The sequence below is a fragment of the Prionailurus bengalensis genome, chromosome A2, assembly GCF_016509475.1.
Source record: "Prionailurus bengalensis isolate Pbe53 chromosome A2, Fcat_Pben_1.1_paternal_pri, whole genome shotgun sequence".
Lineage (NCBI taxonomy): Eukaryota > Metazoa > Chordata > Mammalia > Carnivora > Felidae > Prionailurus > Prionailurus bengalensis.
The window spans coordinates 146,773,414-146,794,193 of NC_057348.1; the positions used below are offsets into that span (position 1 = coordinate 146,773,414).

At 40.0% G+C, this 20,780-nt stretch overlaps 1 protein-coding gene and 1 long non-coding RNA gene across 3 annotated transcripts in view; one reads left to right on the top strand and one right to left on the bottom strand.

The window, feature by feature from the left end:
• The window catches only part of MKLN1 (muskelin 1), a 382,687-nt gene that overhangs the window by 180,420 nt on the left and 181,487 nt on the right, over positions 1–20,780 (top strand). The window contains exon 1 of one of the 2 annotated variants that reach the window (XM_043590474.1): positions 5,069–5,341. The exons of the other annotated variant lie outside the window; for it this stretch is intronic. Within the exon in view, the coding sequence (XP_043446409.1) occupies positions 5,244–5,341 (98 nt within the window). The 5' untranslated portion in view covers positions 5,069–5,243. Of the gene's footprint in view, positions 1–5,068; positions 5,342–20,780 lie in introns of those variants that run through there. 2 annotated transcript variants of the gene reach the window in all.
• Positions 3,492–6,131, bottom strand: LOC122488757. The gene is made up of 3 exons (XR_006298686.1): positions 5,334–6,131; positions 4,949–5,070; positions 3,492–3,595 (listed from the first exon to the last, which is right to left on the bottom strand). It is a non-coding gene; the product is annotated as an uncharacterized LOC122488757 (long non-coding RNA).

The following is a 20,780-nucleotide window of genomic DNA, read 5'->3' on the forward strand; positions in this document are numbered from 1 at the left end:
ATACCTGGAGCTCCAGTAACTCTGCTGCTCAGAGAAAAATTTGACTCAGGAATTAGTGCCTGAGCTAAAAGAAGCAACCGCTAGATCGGTTAGATAAAAAGGTGGCCAGGGTCACCTGGGTGGCTCAGTTGATTAAGTGTCCAGCTCTTTTTTTTTTTTTTAATGTTTACTTATTTGACAGAGAGAGAGAGAGAGAGAGAGAGAGAGAGAGAGAGAGACAGGATACAAGTGAGGGAGGGGCAGAGTGAGAGAGAGTCACAGAATCCGAAGCAGGCTCCAGGCTCTGAGCTATCAGTACAGAGCCTGATGCAGTGCTCGAACTCAGGAACCACAAGATCGTGACCTGAGCTGAAGTCGGACACTCAGCTGACTGTGCACCCAGGTGTCCTAAGTGTCCAGCTCTTGATTTCGGCTCAGGTCATGATCTCACAGTTTGTGAGATGGGCTCTGTGCTGACAACGTGGAGCCTGCTTGGGATTCTCTCTCTCCCTCTCTCTGTCCCTCCCTCACTCATTATTATAAAAAAAAAAAATAATAAGAGAAAGCCAAATGCCTCTAAAGTGACTAGGTATAAGACTTTGACCAAAATAGATTCTTCATATTGCATACTTGGCAATCCCCCTTGGATATCTATCAGATATACCCTGTATAGTTCATTAATGTCAGAATTCTTTTGTTTGTTTGTTTGTTTGTACCTCTTAATCCTCTTCATCCATTTCATCCATCCCTTCACCAACCACCCCTCTGGCAATCACCAGTTTGTCCTCTGTATTTAAGAGTTTTTGTTGTTGTTGTTGTTGTTGATTTGTTCATTTGTTTTTTAGATTCCTCATGTAAGTGAAATCATATGGTGTTTGTCTTTCTCTGACTTTATTTCACTTAGCATAATACCCTCTAGGTCCACCCATGTTGTTGCAAATGACAAGATTTAATTCTTTTATATATGTATATACCACATCTTCTTTACTCCTCACTTATCAATGGACACTTGAATTGCTTCCATTTCTTGGATGTTGCAAATAATGCTGCAATAAACATAGGGATACATCTTTTTTTTTTTTTAAAAGCTTATTCATTTATTTTGAGAAAGAGAGAGAGAGAGAAAGAGAGAGAGAGAGAGAGAGAGCAGGGGAGGGGCAGAGAGAGAGGGAGAGAGAGAATCCCAAGCAGGCTCCACAGTGTCAAGCATAGACTCTGACATGGGGATCTATACCATGAACCATGAGATCATGACCTGAGTCGAAATCAAGTTGAATGCTTAACCAAGGCCATCCAGGTGCCCCTGTTTTCATTTTTTTTTTTTAAAGTAAGCTCTATACCCAATATGGGGCTTTAACTCACAACCCCAAGATCAAGAGTCACATGCTCTCCTGACTGAGCCAACCAGGAACCCAATCTTCTCAAATTAGTGTTTTCATTTTTCTTGGGTATATACCCAGTAGTGGAATTACTGGATCATATGTTATTTCTATTTTTAATTTTCTGAGGAACCTCCATACCGTTTCCCACAGTGGTTGCACCAATTTACATTCCTACCAACAGTGCAAGAGGGTTCCCTTTTTTCCACATCCTTGCCAACACCTGTTTTTTCTTATCTTTTTGATACAAGACAGGCCTTTGTGTGCCTGGCACTTTCTTACTATAGCTTAACTATTAGCTTAACTATTACCTTCTCAGAGAAGTTTCCTTTACTATCCAATCTAAATATTACTCCAGTGTAGTCTTTTCTTAGCACTCAAAACACACAGACTAAAATTATCTAGTTGACTTATTGATTATATGTTACCATACCAGAATGTAAGCTCCACGAAAGCGGGGCCCTTGTCTGGCTTGTTTATCCCTGTCTCTCTTGCACCTAGACAAAACCTGGCACATCACAGCCTCTTGATAAATTTTCTTTTTTTCAGGAAAAGATAGTGAATAGTGACAAACCAAATACAATCAGTTACTTTCTCTGGTAAGTATTTACTACGAGAAGCATACTGAGAAGGCATCAGAAGAGTAAAAGATGATTGCTTTTAAGGGATGACGAGATGACAGGTCACTGGAGCTGCTGATCTCTGAATAATAATGATCCATTATCCAGTTCCCCATAAAGTGAGAATATGTCCCAATCTTTGAAGTGTGGGGGCACTAGAGGGACGAAGCAGCAGTTGAAGTTTCCAGGCCTTCCCCATGTATCCTTTTGATGAACTCCATCACCTAAGGCAACGCCCCAAACGCAGAGGAGGGTATAAAGATAGATCTCCAAGAGATCTGAGTTACTAGCAGACTCCTGCAGATTTTGAAATTTCTTTAGTCTTCTATTTTATCTTAACATTTACATACATCTTGGGTTCAGTATCATAATATATCCATATTTATGTTAACATATGAATACTTTAAATTATTCCACCGCTTGTAAAGTCTTTGCTGCAAGGAAGCCAAGCTATCCTGGATCTTTACATTCTCCATGGCAATAGCACCTCAGGGATACATGTTTGCCGTCTGAGAAGTTCCCACATTCTCTTTCCTTTGCAGCCCAAGTTCTCCTTTAGCATAATTTACTTGTTTATCAATAAATATTTACTGAGCATCTACTATGTACTAGACCCAACAGGCCTGGGGATGTAACTCTGAACAAGATATGCACAATTCCTACCTGCATGAGAGTTATTGTTTAGGGGAGAAAGAACAGGGAAAAAAAAAAAAGAGTAAATTAAAATGTATTGTGGTAGCTGCTAAGATAAGGAAGGAAAATCAGGGTGCCAACAGAAATATAGAAACTGGCACCTAACCTCAAAATTGGTGATGAGGAGTGGTGCCTACGTGGCTCAGTTGGTTAAGCATTCTGACTCTCGGTTTCAGCTCAGGTCGTGATCTCACAGTTAGTGAGTTCGAGCCCCATGTTGGGCTCTGTGCTGATAGCTCAGAGCTTGCTTGGGATTCCTTCTCTCTCCCCCTCTCTTTGCCCCTCCCCCGCTCACTCTATCTCTCTCAAAATAAATAAATAAACTTAAAAAAAAACCACAACTGGTGACGAGGAATGATTTTCCAGAATGAAATAATCTGAAAAATGAACAAGAGTTAGCCAGGTAAAGAATGGTGGAGTGCTTCTGGCTTGGCTTAGGCTGAGCTCTGGAGGCCTGAGAGAGCACAGAACTCAAACGAGCCAATTCAGTGTTAGTTTAGTGTGGCAGGAGAAAAGCTTGCAAAAGATAATGAAGAGAGAGGGCTGGAGAGGTAATCAAGGCAGGACATGAGAGGGCGCTGCTAAAGGATTTCCATATAACTTAAATGGAATAGAAAGTCACTGAAAGTCATCTCAGGAAGAACTGGCTTATATCTATTTATTATTATTATTATTATTATTATTTTTTTTTTTTACTGTTTGTTTATTCTTGAGAGAGAGTGGGGAAGGGGCAGAGAGAGAAGGAGACACAGAATCCGAAGCAGGCTCCAGGCTCCGAACCGTCAGCGCAGAGCCTGACGTGGGGCTTAAACCCATGAACTGTGAGATCATGACCTGAGCTGAAGTCAAGACGCTGAGCCGACTGAGCCCCCCAGGTGCCCCTCGATTTTTTAAAACCATCATCCAGAAACCGCAGCTCTGTATCTGGGAAAGAACAAAGACCCTACTTACATTAGGGTAAGAGGTGTAATTGGCAAACCCAGCACCCCGAACTAACAGAACTGAGACACCATCTGAATCTTCTGCCCTCACAAGCCTCTCTTCTCCGAAAGTTCACACTAAGCCTCCTCGGGACTAACCTTCGCGGGCCTCTGCCCCTGACTCTGGACTCCCAGCTCGAGTCACTGGGGTCACGGCATGATTCCCTCAGGGGACAAATAATTTTCCAACCTGCCGCCACACCCAAGGCGCGTGTGATTTTTAGACGTTAACCAATTGTGGCCTTCTCTTGGGCATTCTTGACCTGATGTGCTAGCGAAGGCCACTATCAATAGAGTTTTGCCCGATGGAAAGAGGGAGCCAGGGAAAGATGTGAGGAGGTTTGGGGCAGCTTAGTGATTAGTGAGGGGGAAGAGAATACAAGTATTGAGGTTTTCAACTCCCTTGGTCATTCGCTGAGAAACTCTTTGCCTGAGTTTTTCCATGGGTCAGGCGGAGAGGAAGCTACGGTCAAGGCTCTCAGGGGTAGAGCTTTTAGGGCTTTTCTAGGGAGTGCCGAGCACTTGGGTAACCGCAGGGGCTAAGCCAGGGACTAAGCCTGCATAACCCTCGACAAACCGGTACCTGCTGGGAGCATTATCTACAGCTGCCAGATATTTGCAGCGAATGGTCCTTTTTTTTTTTTTTTTTTTTGATAAGAAGCTGGCACGCCGCCCGTGTGGCATCGAGAGCACAAGGACTGCATATTCCCTCTCGGCTCTTTTTCTTACAACGCCGCCCGTCTCTCGCTGTTTCTGAACTTTGGGCATAAGTTACGGTCAGGGCTACCCGCGGGCGGACTTAACGACTGGGAACGAACCAAACCAAACCAAAAAGATGACACACGGCTTCCCTACTCCTTAAGGTTTTTGTTGTTGTTGTTGTTGTTTGTTTGTTTGTTTGTTTTCCGGTCGGGGGGTGAATGTCATTACCGAGCAAGCCGAGCGCCCGGGCTGGGGTGAGGGGGCTCGCCACGAATGTTTACAAGCACGGGCATCGCCACCGGCACACGGCACAGGCTGAGAGGACGCGCGAGCATTTCCTTTTCCTGTCTCCATGTGACTCGGGAACGCGGGGCAAGACATTTAAAACCAGGACCAGGGCAGAGGCAGAGGGTGTTAGCTCTTCCGCGCCAGCTCCCTTCAGTGCCGCTGCCTTGTAGGATTTGTAAACGGGAGAGGGCAGCGGCTTCCAAAGTCGCTACGGCGTCCCTTCTCCAAGTTCGTCCTCTCAGTTTCCCTTCCCGGCTCCTAAACCACAATTTCTTTCTTTTCGTAACATTCTGGGCTTTTTCCTTACCTCGGCTTGTAAGAAAAGTCCTTTGCGCCACTCCCCTCCGAGCTCCACAGGAAAGCCCTCAGGTGCTCACAGTCCAGTCTCAGTTTTGGTCAGTCATTAAGGAGTCTTAGCAGGTGGAAACTCTAGGAGAGAACCGAGGACACGCGCGCGCCTCAGCCCTCTCCGCGGTGGGCAACATCCCCGTCCCGGAGCGTGGACGGCCTGGCGCGCCGCGGCCCCTTTAAGAGCAGGCCACGCCCCTCCCCTCCTCCCGGCGCGGCCGGCGGTCGGTGGCGGCCGCTACGGTGCTGACAAGATGGCGGCTGGCGGGGCTGTCGCTGCGGCGCCCGAGTGCCGGCTTCTGCCCTACGCGCTACACAAGTGGAGCTCCTTCTCCTCTACTTACCTTCCCGAGTAAGTGCCGAGCCCTGGGCTCGTGTTGCCCTGCTCTTCGGCATAAGCACGGCGGGGCCAGGGGGGCAGTGGAGGGCAGCCGAGCCGAGAGGCCCAGGCGGGGCCTGCTGAGGGGGACGCTTGGCCTCCCGAGTCTCAGTCCAGCCGCGGAGAGCTTTGCCCTCCCCACCCCCCTGCCTCAGGGAGGGGTTAGGGTCGGGAGAGCGGGTTCTGGGGGGGAAGGGGCGACGTGTACCCCGCGCGGATCCGGAGCGCGTAGGACAACGGGGAACCCGGTGATGTTTTGCCCGGGATTTGGGGGTTGAGGGAGGCTTGGGGGGCGGCTGGCTCAGGGAATTGGGGCAGGAACCGGAGCTTTCGGGGTCCCGACGGGTAGCAAACGGGTGAAGGAGTGTCTATGGTCGTCGGAGCTGGCCGGAGACGGGGGACGGCTCAGCCGATTGCTGCCGGGACAAAGTGTAAAGCTGAGAAGAGGAGTGATTGTTCCGGGGGGGGGGGGGGGGTCATTAAAAGTGGTTAGCTCCAGAAGAGTGGTAAAAGTCTCGGAAGGCTGAAAAGTTGTGGGATCCGTGTGAATCCTTGCAAGTGGGGAGGGTTTGTAGGATTTGCCGAGGGTTGTCCTTTCTGGCTGGTGTTTCTGAAAAAGGTAGGGAGTGGGCTGGGACATTACAGAAGAGTTCCATTATGTTATGGCTCGGAACATGGATTTGTACAAACACAGACCGACTTCCCAGCCCAGAAACTCAAATATAGACATAAAAGTCTGGACTTTTAATCAGTTTGACTTCCAGCACTGGCTTGGTCTGGGTCGCCGATTCGGGGTTAAAAAGAGTTCCATTGCATTAGTACTTGTGTATTTTTTGGTAGCAAATTCCTTCTGAAATGCTGAAAGTACTTTCGTACAGTATTTACTTATCTTTAGCTTATCTTCGAGAGAAGGACATGTAAGTCCAATTTTACATGCTGATGGAGAAACTGGCTTAGTAAAGTTTGAAGATCTTTGTGTGCAGACGGGGAAGAAAAGTACTAGCTGTCCCCTGGAACATCATTTCACGAGTCCAAGAATGCTTTTATGGACGAAACAAGTCACAAGTAATTTATCGTTTATGTTACTGGACAGAAGTAGATCTGTGAAGCATACTCAGAGTTTTTTTTCATCTGTATTTTAAAAACTCTTAACATTTTCTCAACGTTGATTTCAGTCAAGAATCTGCAAATGGGTCTGTGACTTAGAAGAATGTAACGCTCTTAACTCCCATTCCCCAGGTCAAGGGTTGGCAGTCAGGCCTTCAGTAGGGTTTGCTTCAGTGAAGGGTGCCAAGTGACTTGTGGTCAGATCTGGCCTGTGTGGCCTATTGATGGCTACTGCGTGGCTGTGTCCCTGATTGATGTTGGACTCCCAGCTTTTCATTTGAGAATGAGCCAGGTAAACAGCCCTCAGCTGGAGTTGAAATGTGGCCCTTGGTGCTTGACTTCTTTCTGATTTTTTGAGGCTAACAAAGTCTTGAATCTGAAGAAAATTAGCATTTTTCTCTGCCCCAGCTTAGGAACGCAGGCAGTAAGGAATTGGGGCGGCATCGTTTGATTTAATAACTTCAGAGAAGTTTTTTAAAAACAGACATTTTCCTGGTCTTGAAAATTAGGCTACTTCCAGGATTTTACTCCTTAAGTTTGTGATACAGGGGCAGGGCTTGCATATCACAAGTCCCTTCAGAGTTCTGAATAAAAAAGGAAGAGTACAGTTCACGCAGGAAATGGTTTAGGGGGATGGCAACTTTACTCTGACCTACGCCTCATTATCCTGGCCCAAGATTTGAACCGGATAGAATACTAGTTGTGGTTAGAAGGCAGCTGTTTGAAATTGTGGAGAAATCTATTGTTATAATTCTCTCAAATATGTTCATATATTAGTACTTAATGCGTATTTAATTTTCAGACGCTTTCATTTACAATGTCTTATTTAATCCTTAACGATATTCTGCTGTTTTGTGCAGAACAGTTTTTAGTTTAAAGCACTAAACTATTAAAATAGAGTAATTGGAGCTTTTTTCTTTGAAAGAATATGACTATTATGGAGCTTGAGTTTGAGAATTTTGTGTCTGCTGAACTGGTGTGGGCCATGCCTAAATTGTAAAACTTTTTTGGTACTGAGCAATTAGCAAGTAAGCATGGTATAGCTTTGTATAATATGAAGTGTAAGAAAGAGAATTGACCTTCTTTACCTTTGCCCTAAAATTCTCTTTAACAGCAGTTGCTGTATCTTTATTGGCAGTGACCGTCATGTTAGGTATCTCCTAAAAACCTCTAATTTTAAGTAAAGCCATTTGTTGTAGACAGTAGACAAACAATATTTGGGTGGCAAACATTTACTGATTACAAGTCGTAGACCTAGACATTTGGAGGGGAGAATAATAAAACAATAATAACAATGGGAAACACTGAAACTGTGTGCCTTCCATAAGCTAGGCTCCCTTATGAACACTTTAAATGTATTAACTCATTTAATTCTCACACAGCTCTATGAAGAATTTACATTTTCCAGATGAGGAACCAGACATGGAGAGGTTAAACTTTGCCTCAGGTCACACAGCTAGCTGAGGTCATGATTTGAACCTAGTCAGTCTCCATTCAGGTTCCATAGCCTTAATAGTGCTGTTCTGCTTGTGCCCAAAGGTAGAAACAGGAATTCAAAGATTGGAAAGAGTTCTTATATTAAAGGCACTTAAAGTTTTGTTGTGTAAAAACATGTGAAGTCATAAAAAAAAAAAAAAAGGAAAAGTTCAGATATCTTTTCTTCCTAAGGAATTAGAATTTTTTTTCCTTCTCCTAAAGGCAGAAAAAAACCACATTTTTTCCTTATAACCCTTTTAGATTTATTAAGACCTTAAAAACATTAAAGCAGATCTAGTTATACATGTACATTTTTATTTTGAAACTAACGAAGTGGCCTTTTGTTTTGCAAAGCTCTTAAATTTGCCATAGTTTACATTTTTCTGAAATTTATATTTAGATATTAAGAGAAATACATTTTAATAATTTTTAGATTTACATGAGAGTTTATATTTAAGAATATTTTATAAATTGCTAATCTCTATACTCAAATGTTTCTTTTTAAAAATAATTGAATTTTTTTTTTTTTTAACTTATTTTGAGAGAGAGAGAGCAAGGAGGGGAGAGGCAGAGAGAGAGAGAGGGAGAGAGAGAATCCTGAGCAGGCTTCGTGCTGTCAGCACAGAGTCTAACGCAGGGCTCAATTTCATGAACTATGAGATCATGACCTGAGCTGAAAGCAAGAGTTGGACGCTTAACCGACTGAACCGCCCAGGCGACCCATATACTCAACTGTTTCTTGACGTAGCTAACCAATAGTGATACCAATTGCACTTTATTGAGCACTTATTATATACAAGATGATTTTTCTACATAGTTTTACTTAATCCTTAGAACAAACCAGCAAGAAGAATTTTGTTATTTTTGCAGGTGAGGAAACTGAGGTCCATACAGGTTAGGTAACTTGCCATGTTGAACAAAATAGTTTTCAAAAGGTTTAGCAAGTTCTCTGACTTAAAAGTTATTGCACGTGCTTCTAGTAACAACTACTTATTAAGTACCTTCTATTCTTTGGGCACTATGCTTAGCACTTAGTGTGTCTTTTTTGATTTAGTCTTCACAAACACTTTACAGTAAATATTATTCTGTGTTACAGAATAGGGAAACTGAAGTTCAGACAGGTAAACTAACTTGCCCAAGTCCAAGAGTTGAAAGGATAGGAGATAGTATTCTGATCTTGGGCCTTCTGACTTCTGTTACCAAAGCTGCTTCAATATTTTGCAGGACTATAGTACATTCACAATTGTGAATACAATTAAGAAGTGCTGTGCTATAAGGTTAGAGAAAGAGAACAATAGTTAGCTATATTTTCTCTTGACCTTTAAGGCTTTACTGTATTAATATAAAAACTGGGAGGATCTTTAAAAGTTTTTTTATACATTAGGTAATTTCATTGATATGGAATTATTCTGGTTTACATGTTATTGAAAGACTTGAATAGCTTAAGTAGTAAAATTTGATACATTTTAAGTGTGGTCACCTTTTTTTCCTATTAGTCTTCTTTATTAATATCAAATAATTAAAGATCATTGTGCATAATGAACTTGAGAATCTGCTACAATCCCATAGTCTCCTGCAAACCCACAAATGTAAATCACTAGTTTGGAGGTATTCCACTTCCTGGAGACTGGAAACTGTCATGTTCTTCCTTTCTCTCCTTTCCCTTTCCCTAAACTGAAATTAGACACTGGCCTGGCTTAGGAACTTTATTGGCCACTGAAAGTTCTGATATTTTCAGTCTGATAATCTTAGAATTTTGGAAAAATAAAGATAAGCCAGGATAGAAGAAAGGAACCTGAGGTGGATGAAGGACTAGAGACTGAAAGGATCCTGGAACTGGATCTTTATGACTTTTAGAAAGTTAATGATTCTTCTCTGAGCATCATCAGTTTCCTTTTATGTAGAAATAGTTTTTATTTTGATCAAATTCTAAGGAGGTTGAGGGGCGCCTGGGTGGCGCAGTCGGTTAAGCGTCCGACTTCAGCCAGGTCACGATCTCGCGGTCCGTGAGTTCGAGCCCCGCGTCAGGCTCTGGGCTGATGGCTCGGAGCCTGGAGCCTGTTTCCGATTCTGTGTCTCCCTCTCTCTCTGCCCCTCTCCCGTTCATGCTCTGTCTCTCTCTGTCCCAAAAATAAATAAACGTTGGGAAAAAAAAAAAAATTAAAAAAAAAATTCTAAGGAGGTTTTATATTGTTATTTTTTTCCAGGTAGGTAGATGTCTCTATCATTTGCATTAACTTCTAGGTAAATATAGTAGGTTTTGAATAAATTATTTTGGAGCCTGATACAGGGACTTTGTGATATTTTACATGTAGATAAGATACGTTTCAGCTGTTTGTGGTGATCTGACTGCTGTATTTCAGTCATTCAAAAATCATTCTTGGGGAGTGGCTGGCTGGTTCACTTGGTGGAGCGTGTGACTGTTGATCTCGGGTTGTGAGTTCCAGCTTTGGGTGTAGAGATTACTTAACAATAAAATCTTAAATTATCTTTGGAAATATGAGAGATTTCTAGATTTTAATTTTAGAGATGTTGATATTAATACCTAAGAGTGGCTCTTTGTATTTACTTTGGTTTTTGGCACCTCATGAATCTGTAGCATGAGTGTTTCATCAGTTCTGAAAAAAATTTTGATATTCTTCAAATATTGTTTCTGCCCCATTCTTTTTCTCCTTCCCTCTGTGACTGCAGTGTAATCTATATTCTACTTTTTGTCATGTTCTCTATGTCCCTAATGCTTTTCCTTGTCTTTTCTATCTTTTTTTTTGGGGGGGGGGGTCTCCTTATTCCATTCTGGATAGGTTTTCCTTGCCTGTGTTCCTGTTTACCAATTCTCTATTCAGCTTTGTCCAGTTTGCTTTTAACCCCATCTATATTTCTTGATTTCAGCTATAATATTTTTAGTGCTAGAATTTTTTTTTAAATGTTTATTTTTGAGAGAGAGCGAGAAAAAGAGAGAAAGCTGCTCTTGCTCACATGAGTTGAGGAGGGGCAGAGAGAGAGTGAGACAGAGAATCTGAAGCAGGCTCTGGGCTGTCAGTGCAAAGCCTGACATGGAACTTGATCCCACAAACTATGAGATCGTGACCCTAGCTAAAGTTGGACCCTCAACTGACTGAGCCACCCAGGTGCCACAGCGCTAGAATTTTTATTTGATTCTCTCTTTCTCTCTTCTTAATAGAGTCTCTTTTTTTTGGTGAAAATATCCATATTGTCACCTATTTTCTTGAACATATCAATCAAGTTATTTAAAGTCTATGTCTGAAGACTCTAATATCTGGATCACCTGTACATTGATTTCTGGTTTTTTTCCCTTTTTGGTTAAGTATCTTGTTTGATAATATACTAATTATTATTATATGTAACTATATATAGTCCTATGTTATATGTTATATAATTATTGTTACTACTATCATCACCACCATTTTGGGGGGTAATTTTTGGTTAAATACCAGACATTACAGAATTTTAGATACAGGTACAAATTACAGTTGTGTACCTAATGATACATTTCTCTAGAGGAGATTCACCTGTCTCATGGCAGGCAGGTGGAATAGAGGCACATCGCCTCAATTGGACCTTCAGTCAAGAACTGAACAGACTTGAGCGCCTCAGTGGCTCAGTCGGTTAAGCATCGACTTTGGCTTGGGTCATGATCTCACCGCTCGTGGGTTTGGGCCCCACATCAGGCTCCGTGCTGACAGTGCGGGGCCTGAAGCCCACTTTGAGTTCTGTGTTTCCCTCTCTCTCCACCCCTCCCCCACTCATGCTCTGTCTCTGTCTCTCTCTCAAAAATAAACATTAAAATTAAAAAAAATAAAAATAAAAAGAACGCACTTGAAGCTGGGTTTTTGGTTTTGTAAACCTCTAGTTTGCCTAACTTTGGTAGTCCTCCCAACTGAGAGACTGGTTGTTTCTGAGGCCTCTTCTGCTTGTCTCCGCAGCAGCGTGAGAATCCTAAAAGCTCCTCTTTGCTTTTCAGTTGCTTTCTGTGGACTTTTTAGCCTCTGCTCTGTGTATACAGTTCAAGACTTGACAGGTGCCTCAAGGGGGAAATCAGTACCCAGTGTCTGGCTTATTCTTGTGTGCCTCTTTTCACTATAGGATCTTGACCTGTTAAGTCCTGGATATAATGGTAAGACCCAGTTTCCAAGTTTTGTCCTCCTGGCCGCATGAAAATTGCCAGAAATTCTGCTGATTTTCTGCCTTTTAGTTGCTGTCCTTTCCCAGCTCCTTTCCCTGTGCCGTTAAAGAGATAGGAGGAATGTCCTGTGTAGAATGTGACGTTCCCTTTAATGAATTCTGTGGGATCTCAAGTCCTAGGTGCCTCAGAAAGTGTCCGATACCTTAAGAATGTTTTTTCTATTTTGTACAGCTCTTCTAGTTTTAAGAGGGAATGTTGATCTGCTACAGGCTATTCTGTTATATCCAGAAGGAGAAATCTTTCTGTGTTTAGTTCATACGGAATAGATTGTTGTATCTTGTAGGCTTATGAATTCCTCATGATTCTTTTAATGTATTAACTTAACCTTTGAGCTCCAGAATTTTTTTGCCAAGTGTTCTCCTTCACTTTGCCTTTTGACATCTTAACTGCTTGTTCCTAATACCTGATGGGAAAAATTATGAAATATAAATAATGTTATTTGTTAGCAGTTGTTTTAAGTTGTTTTTGACTAAGTTAAAATGAGATTTATTCTTGGTTTTGTTGGTGATGTATAAGTCTTTTTTTTGAGACTTAATTGTTCATGAAGTCCAGAAACTGAGTTTTTTTTAATGTTTTGAGAGAGCACAAGCAAGGGAGGGGCAGAGAGAGGAAGACAGAGGATCCGAAGTAGGCTCTGTGCTGACAGCAGTGAGCCCGATGTGGGGCTTGAACTCATGAATCATGAGATCATGACCTGAACTGGAGTTGGACATTCAATCGACTGAGCCACGCAGGTGCTCCCAGAAATTGAGAGTTTAATCTTTGTCATAAGCAAATAGTTATTTCCTTTCCTATAATGTACTTTTTGTATTATCTACCTTTTTATTAGAACTTTAATGACAAAAAACAACTTTCTTGGGAATCTTACATTTATGTGAAGACATTATTTAGAAGGAAGATACTATGGTCTAATGTAAATTTTTTGGTTTGTAAATATTGTTAGTATTTAATACTTTTTAAATATCCTTATTACTTTAGTATGACTGTTATTTATTGTCATCACCTATATATTTGTTCTTAAGGCATGCTGTTTTGTATAAACAGAAATGCTAACTTATTTCAGGCATCCTTGGATAATGTCCCCTTTCCCCTTCCTCTCATTATCCCCTTTCTTCCCTTTTCCCTTTTGATTTAAGTAATTGGATCAGAAGAGCCTTAATCTAACTCCTACTTATTCTTCATCTGTCAGCTAAAATGTCACTTTCTCAGGAAACCCTGTCTCACCTCCATTCCCCCCCAGTAAGCGTGGCACCCTTTCCTTTGCCCCAGCAGTTAAATGTTTTTATACAAATGTATACCTTTCTCATATATCACTTTATACAGTTTATAACTATGCATTTATTTTTGTGATTTCTTGATTAATAGCTATCCCCCCAACTTGACCACAGTATCATAGGGACTATGGAATTTTTTCCCCCTCATCATTGTAGGCCAGCATAATGTTTATTAAATGAATAAATGACTGAATTAACTAGGCATTTTGGCTATTTTTCTGTCTTTTTTTTTTTTTTACTTTTTTAAAATGTGTATTTAGTTTTGAGAGAGAGAGAGGGAAAAAGGGAGCAGGGGAAGGACAGAGAGAGAAGGAGACACAGAATCTGAAGCAGGCTCCAGGCTCCAAGCTGTCAGCACAGAGCTCAACATGGAGCTCGAACCCATTAACTGTGAGATCACAACCTGAGCCAAAGTCGGACGCTTAACTGACTGAGCCACCCAGGCACCCCTACTTTTCTCTCTTTAATGCAATAAAAAAAATTTTTTTTTTAAGTTTATTTACTTTGAGAGTGAGCACAAGTGGGAGTGGAGCAGATACAAGGAGCGACAGAATCAGCTCACAGCCCCATGCAGGGCTTGAACTCATGAACCGTGAAATAGTGACCTGACTAGAGATCAAGAGTCAGACACCTAACTGACTGAGCCACCCAGGTGCCCCACTTTAATGCAATTTTAATCTGGGGCTAGAGGGAGTCATATACTGGCTATGTGCGAAATCCCAAATAATTAGTAATATTTAAATCCATGCTATGAATTTTCATGGTTCCCATAGCTTTTGACAATTTCTGAGAATATTTTAAGTGAAACTGGTTGAGTGAGAGATGTTAAATTTGGAAGGACTTGAATAATAGAAAACTTCTTATCCTGGAGTTTTAAAAAGTTTGTATTAAGTTATTTATAATTCTTATAGTCAATATTTCTAATGAGACCTTGAGAACTTTAAAGCTGAGTTTATTACAACCAATAATGAAGCAACAGAAAGGGAAATCAAGGAATCAATCCCATTTACAGTTGCATTAAAACCCATAAAATACCTAGGAATAAACCTAGACAAAGAGGTGAAAAATCTATACCCTGAAAACCATAAAAAGCTTATGAAAGAAATTGAAGACACAAAAAAATGGAAAAATATTTCATGCTTCTAGATTGGAAGAACAAATATTGTTAAAATGTCAATACTATCCAAAGCAATCCACATATTCAATGCAATCCCTACCAAAATAACATCAGCATTCCTCACTGAGCTAGAACAACAATCCTAAAATTTGTGTGGAACCAGGAAAGACCCTGAATAGCCAAAGCAATTCTGAAAAAGAAAACTAAAACTGGAGGCATCACAATCCCGGACTTCAAGCTGTATTACATAATTGTAATCATCAAGAGAGTATGGCACAAAAATATACACTTAGATCAATGGAACAGAATAGAGAACCCAGAAATGGACCCACAAACATATGGCCAACTAATCTTTGACAAAACAGGAAAGAATATCCAATGGAATAAAGACAGTCTCTTTAGCAAATTGTGTTGGGAAAACTGGAGTGACATGCAGAAAAATGAACCTGGACTACTTTCTTACACCATTCACAAAAATAAACTCAAAATGGATGAAATACCTAGACGTAAGACAGGAAGCCATCAAAGTCCTAGAGGAGAAAACAGGCATAAACCTCTTTGACCTTGGCCGCAGCATCTTCTTACTCAACATGGCTCCAGAGGCAAGGGAAACAAAAGCAAAAGTGAACTATTGGGACCTCATCAAAGTAAAAACCTTCTGCACGGTGAAAGAAACAGTCAGCAAAAGTAAAAGGCAACCAGCATAATGGGAGAAGATATTTGCAAACAACATATCAGATAAAGGATTAGTATCCAAAATCTATAAAGAAATCTATAAAGAACTTGTCAAACAACATATCAGATAAAGGATTAGTATCCAAAATCTATAAAGAACTTGTCACACCCAAAAAACAAATAATCCAGTGAAGAAATGGGCAAAAGACATGAATAGACAATTTTCCAAGGAAGGCATCCAGATGGCTAACACACACACGAAAAAATACTCAGTATCACTCACTCATCATCAGGGAAATACAAATTAAAACCACAGTGAGATACCACCTGACACCTGTCAGAATGACTAACATTAACAACTCAGGCAACAACAGATGTTGGCAAGGATGCAGAGAAAGAGGATCTCTTTTGCACTGCTGGTGGGAATGCAAGCTGGTGCAGCCACTCTGGAAAACAGTATGGAGGTTCCTCAAAAAGTTAAAAATAGAACTACCCTACAACCCAGCAGTTGCACTACTTGGTATGTATCCAAGGGATACAGGTGTGCTCTTTCCGAAGGGGCACATGCACCCCAATGTTTACAGCAGCACTATCAACAATAGCCAAAGTATGGAAAGAGCCCAAATGTCCATCGACAGATGAATGGATAAAGAAGATGTGGTGTATATATATACAATGGAATGTATTTAGTTTTTGATTACTCGGCAGTCAGAAAGAACAAAATCTTGCCATTTGCAACAACGTGGATGGAACTAGAGGGTATTGTGCTAAGCGAAATTAGAGGAAGACAAATATCATATGACTTCACTCATGTGGAATTTAAGATACAAAACAGGTGAACATGATGGAAGGGAAGCAAAAATAATACAAAAATAGAGGGACAAAATATAAGAGACTCTTAAATATAGAGAACAAACGGAGGGTTGCTGGAGGGATTGTGGGTGAGGTAATGGGCTCAATGGGTAAGGGGCATTAAGGAGGACCCTTGTTGGGATGAGAACTGGGTGTTATACATAGGGGAGGAATCACTGAAATCTCCTGAAATCATTGTTGCACTATATGCTAACTTGGATGTAAATTTAAAAAAAAAATAAATAAAATTTTTAAAAATTAATAAGAGGAAACGGTATGTGGGATATAAGGGAAGTTGGTGCTATCTTCACAATTTCTCTGTGAATCTAAAGATATTGTGAATTAAAAGGTTATTAAAAGCAAAAAATTGGGGTTTATTACAGAATTTGATTTGCCTAATAGTTTTTAATAGTTTTAGAGTATCTTATCTATATTTTGATTAATTTTAGGATGGTGTCATTTAATTCCTTGAATATAAGTATTTGTTGACTTTTTTTTATATAACAGTGTTTTTGGTTTGGAAGCTCACATTCCATACACTTTGACCATTTAAAGTGTATGATTTAATATCTTTTACTATGTTCACAGATATGTATGACTATTACTGTAGTCAATTTTAGAACATTTCTATAGTCTCAAAAAGAAAACACAGGCATTTCGTGTAAATGAAATCATAAAATAATGTAGTCTTGCGATTGGTTTTTTTCACTTAGCATATATTGTTTTTAAAGCTCATCCGTTTTGTAGCAAGTATCAGTACCTTATCCTTTTTATGGCTGATAATCTATTCTGTTTATACACCACATTTTATTTATCCATCCATTAGTAGATGGACATTTGGGTTGCATATCAGTTTTTAGCTATTATGAATAATGCTGCCATAAACCTTTGTTTACAAGTTTTTGTATAGTATCTTTTTATTTCTTTTGGGTAAATGCCTAAGATTAGAATTTCTGGATTATGGTAACCAGGTTTAACTGAGCAATTACCAGCTGTTAGTTGGGTGTTTTTTCTTTTATTGAATGAGTAGCAAGAAACTGATTAATGCATATGAATTGAATCCCTGTAAGGAAAAGGACCATCTGAAATTAGATAGCAAATTGCCTGACTTCAAGTTTATTGCTCTGAGAACTTTCTGTGACAGTTTAGCTACTCATTTATCTTCCTTTATTTTTTTATTTTATTAAAAATATTTTAATTCCAATATAATAAACATACAGTGTTTTATATTCATTTCAGGTGTACAATATAGTGTTTAAACAATTCCATCTATTACTCAGTGCCCATGAAGATAAGTGTACTCTTAATCCCCTTCATTTTTTTCACCTATGCCCCCATTCACCTCCCGTATGGCAACCATTAGTTTGTTCTCTATAATTAAGTCTGTTTCTTGATTTGTCTCTCTTTTTTCCCCCCTTTGTTCATTTGTTTCTTAAATTCCACATATGAGTGAAATCCTGTGGTATTTGTGTTTGACTTCACTTAGCATTATCCTCTGTAGATCCATCCACGTTGTTGCAGATGGCAAGATTTCATTCTTTCTTATGGCCAAATAATATTCCATTGTATACATATCACACATCTTCTTTATCCGTTTATCTACAGGTGGACATTTGGGCTGCTTCCATAATTTGGCTATTGTAAATAATGCTGCAGTAAACATAGGGGTGCATGTATCCCTTTGAATTTATGTTTTCATAATCTTTGAATGAATACCCAATAATGTGATTACTGGATTGTAGGGTAGATCTGTTTTGAATTTTTTGAGGAATGTTCATATTGTTTTCCACAGTGGCTACACCAGTTTACATTTCTACCAACAGAGCAGGAGTGTTCCTGTTTCACCGTATCCTTGTCAACACTTGTTGTTTCTTGTGTTTTTGATTTTAGCCATTCTGACAGGTGTGAGGTGATATCTCATTGTAGTTTTGATTTGCATTTCCCTGATGATGAGTGATGGTGAGCCTTTTTTCATGTGGCTGTTGGCCATCTGGATGTCTTTAGAGAAATGTCTATTCTTGTCTTTCCATTTTTAAATTGGATTATTTGTTTTTGGGGTGTTGAGTTATATCAGTTCTTTATACATTTTGGGTACTAACCCTTTGTGGGATATGTCATTTGCAAATATATTCTCACATTCAGCAGGTTGTCTTAGTTTCGTTGGATATTTCCTTTGCTGTGCAGAAAGAAGCTTTTTATTTTCATGCAGTCTTAATACTTTATTTTTGCTTTTGTTTCCCTTGCCCCAGGATAGACATACTATGCCAGAGAAATTACTGCCTATGCTCTCTCCTAGGATTTTTATGGTTTCAGGTCTTACATTTAATCCATTTTGAAGTTTTGTTTGTTTTTTGAGAGAAAGAGAGAGAGAGCATGAGTCAGGAAGGGGCAGAGAGAGAGGGAGACAGAGGATACGAAGCAGGTTCCATGCTATCAGTGCAGAGTCTGATGCTGGGCTTGATCTCACGAGATCATGACCTGAGCCAAAGTTGGATGCTTAACTGACTGAGCCACCCAGTCACCCCGTTTTGAGTTTATTTTTGTGTATGTTGTAAAAAAGTGGTTTGGTTTCATTCTTTTGCATGTAGCTGTCCAGTTTTCCTCGCACCATTTGTTGAAGAGACTGTCTTTTTCCTATTGCATATTCTTGCCTCTATGTTTGAAGATTAATGACCATGTAATTGTAGGTCAATTTCTGGGCTTTCTATTCTGTTCCTTTGATTATCTTCATTTATTATTGTTTACAATATATGTTATGGATTGGCTCCATATCTTCATTTCTTAAGATACCTACCCAGCTGTCACAGTATGTATACATCGAGAAATACATACATATACTTTTCTGAGCAGTTAGTGGTGGGGATGTGAGTTGAAAGTTGGTATGTTTTTTTTCTTTTTCTTTTTTTTTTTTAACGTTTTATTTTATTTTTGAGACAGAGAGAGACAGAGCATGAACAGGGGAGGGGCAGAGAGAGAGGGAGACACAGAATCTGAAACAGGCTCCAGGTTCTGAGCTGTCAGCACAGAGCCCGACGCAAGGCTCGAGCTCACGGACCGTGAGATCATGACCTGAGCTGAGGTCGGACACTTAACCGACCCAGCCACCCAGGCGCCCTTGGTATGTTTTTTTTCTAAAATTTATATGGTTTGCTTACATTTGAAATACTGAGTGGAAGATATTTATGAAACTTGTTTATGAAGTCTTTCTTTAAACAAATGGAGGCATAGATTTTAAAAGAGCTGAAAATAACTTTTATTGACAAAATGGTTTCTTACAGAACATAGAGGCAATTTCAGATAATTGGAAAATTCATACATCTAGGTCTGAAGGTTTAAGCTTTGACATCTATATAATGTCCATTTTGTATAATCTAAAATGCCACAGTAGGTGACAGGTTAAAGAAAAACTGGTTATTATTTATATGTTTTTTGCTGCATTGTGGTATTCAAATTGCTATTATGGCTTTTCACATTTTTGGCTGTCTTACCATAAGTTATTGGTGCCTGTTAACTCCTGGGTAGTAGCCAGACCTATTTGAAGGTATCAGAGAAGAATCTTTGTTGGTGAGCTATCTATATACATACAGTAGCACAAACGATACATATTGAAGGTAACAAAAGCTAAGTTTAGATGTATGATAAAAGCAGTAAATGTTACAGAAATCAGAAGTGAAATTCAGGGGATGGAGCTGTTACTGTTGGCCAGGGCTTGAGGAGAGACTTCTTGGAAGAGGTAAATGAGCTGTGCCTGCCTTTGTGTACAGATATAACTTATTATCCTTCAAATTTCTTGAATGCAGCAATTTATCCTTACTCTCATGCATATTCAAGAACTTCTATTTGGGAAATTGTGTTAGCATTTGGAATTTGTCTGGTTACTGTAGTGTATCAGAACCAGGGAGGTGCTTGGAGATAGACTTTTGTCAAATAGTTGTGCTTTACAGGATGCTTGATACAGGCTGGGTCATTGGTCAGATACTTCTTCCTTAGATATTACATGTGTGTACTGATATCCTTGCCCATATTTCTGTCCAAAGCCACCACTTTTTAATGCGCTAAGTAAGTCTTTTTATTTTTTGTTCAGATTTATTTCGTAGTTACAGTATTACGAAAGAGTCTACTTACTGAAGGTAGCTCGGCTAATAGTGTTCCCCTATTTGTCATCTTCCCCTTTCACATCTTCCCCCTTTTTTCTGTATTTGTCAGTGAACTCTTCTTTATTTATACTTACTTTATGATTCCCTGTGTTAGGAGATACAAGCATGCATTTATTGCAGATGCATTTAGGAGACTATGAAAAAAATTAGTGTAGTGAAAACAAAACTCTTTGAATGTTATCTCATTCTTTTAAGGATGTTAAGATAATTTGAATTTTTTATGGTACTCTAACCTGCTTTTCCAGGGCATTTAGGGCAGTGCTTATTTTTATATTTATCTAAAATATAATGCATGGATTGCAAATTAATCCTCTAACAAATACACAATGATATTGATAGTGATGTGTTGCTCTGAGATTTACTGAGTTTAATAGAACAGTTTTTTTCGGCACCTGGTGGCTCAGTCAGTTGAGCGTCCAACTTTGGCTCAGGTCATGATCTCACAGTTCGTGAGTTCGAGCCCCACGTCAGTCTCTGTGCTGACAGCTCAGAGCCTGTAGCCTGCCTCGGATTCTGTATCTCCCCCTCTCTCTGCTCCTTCCCTGCTCAC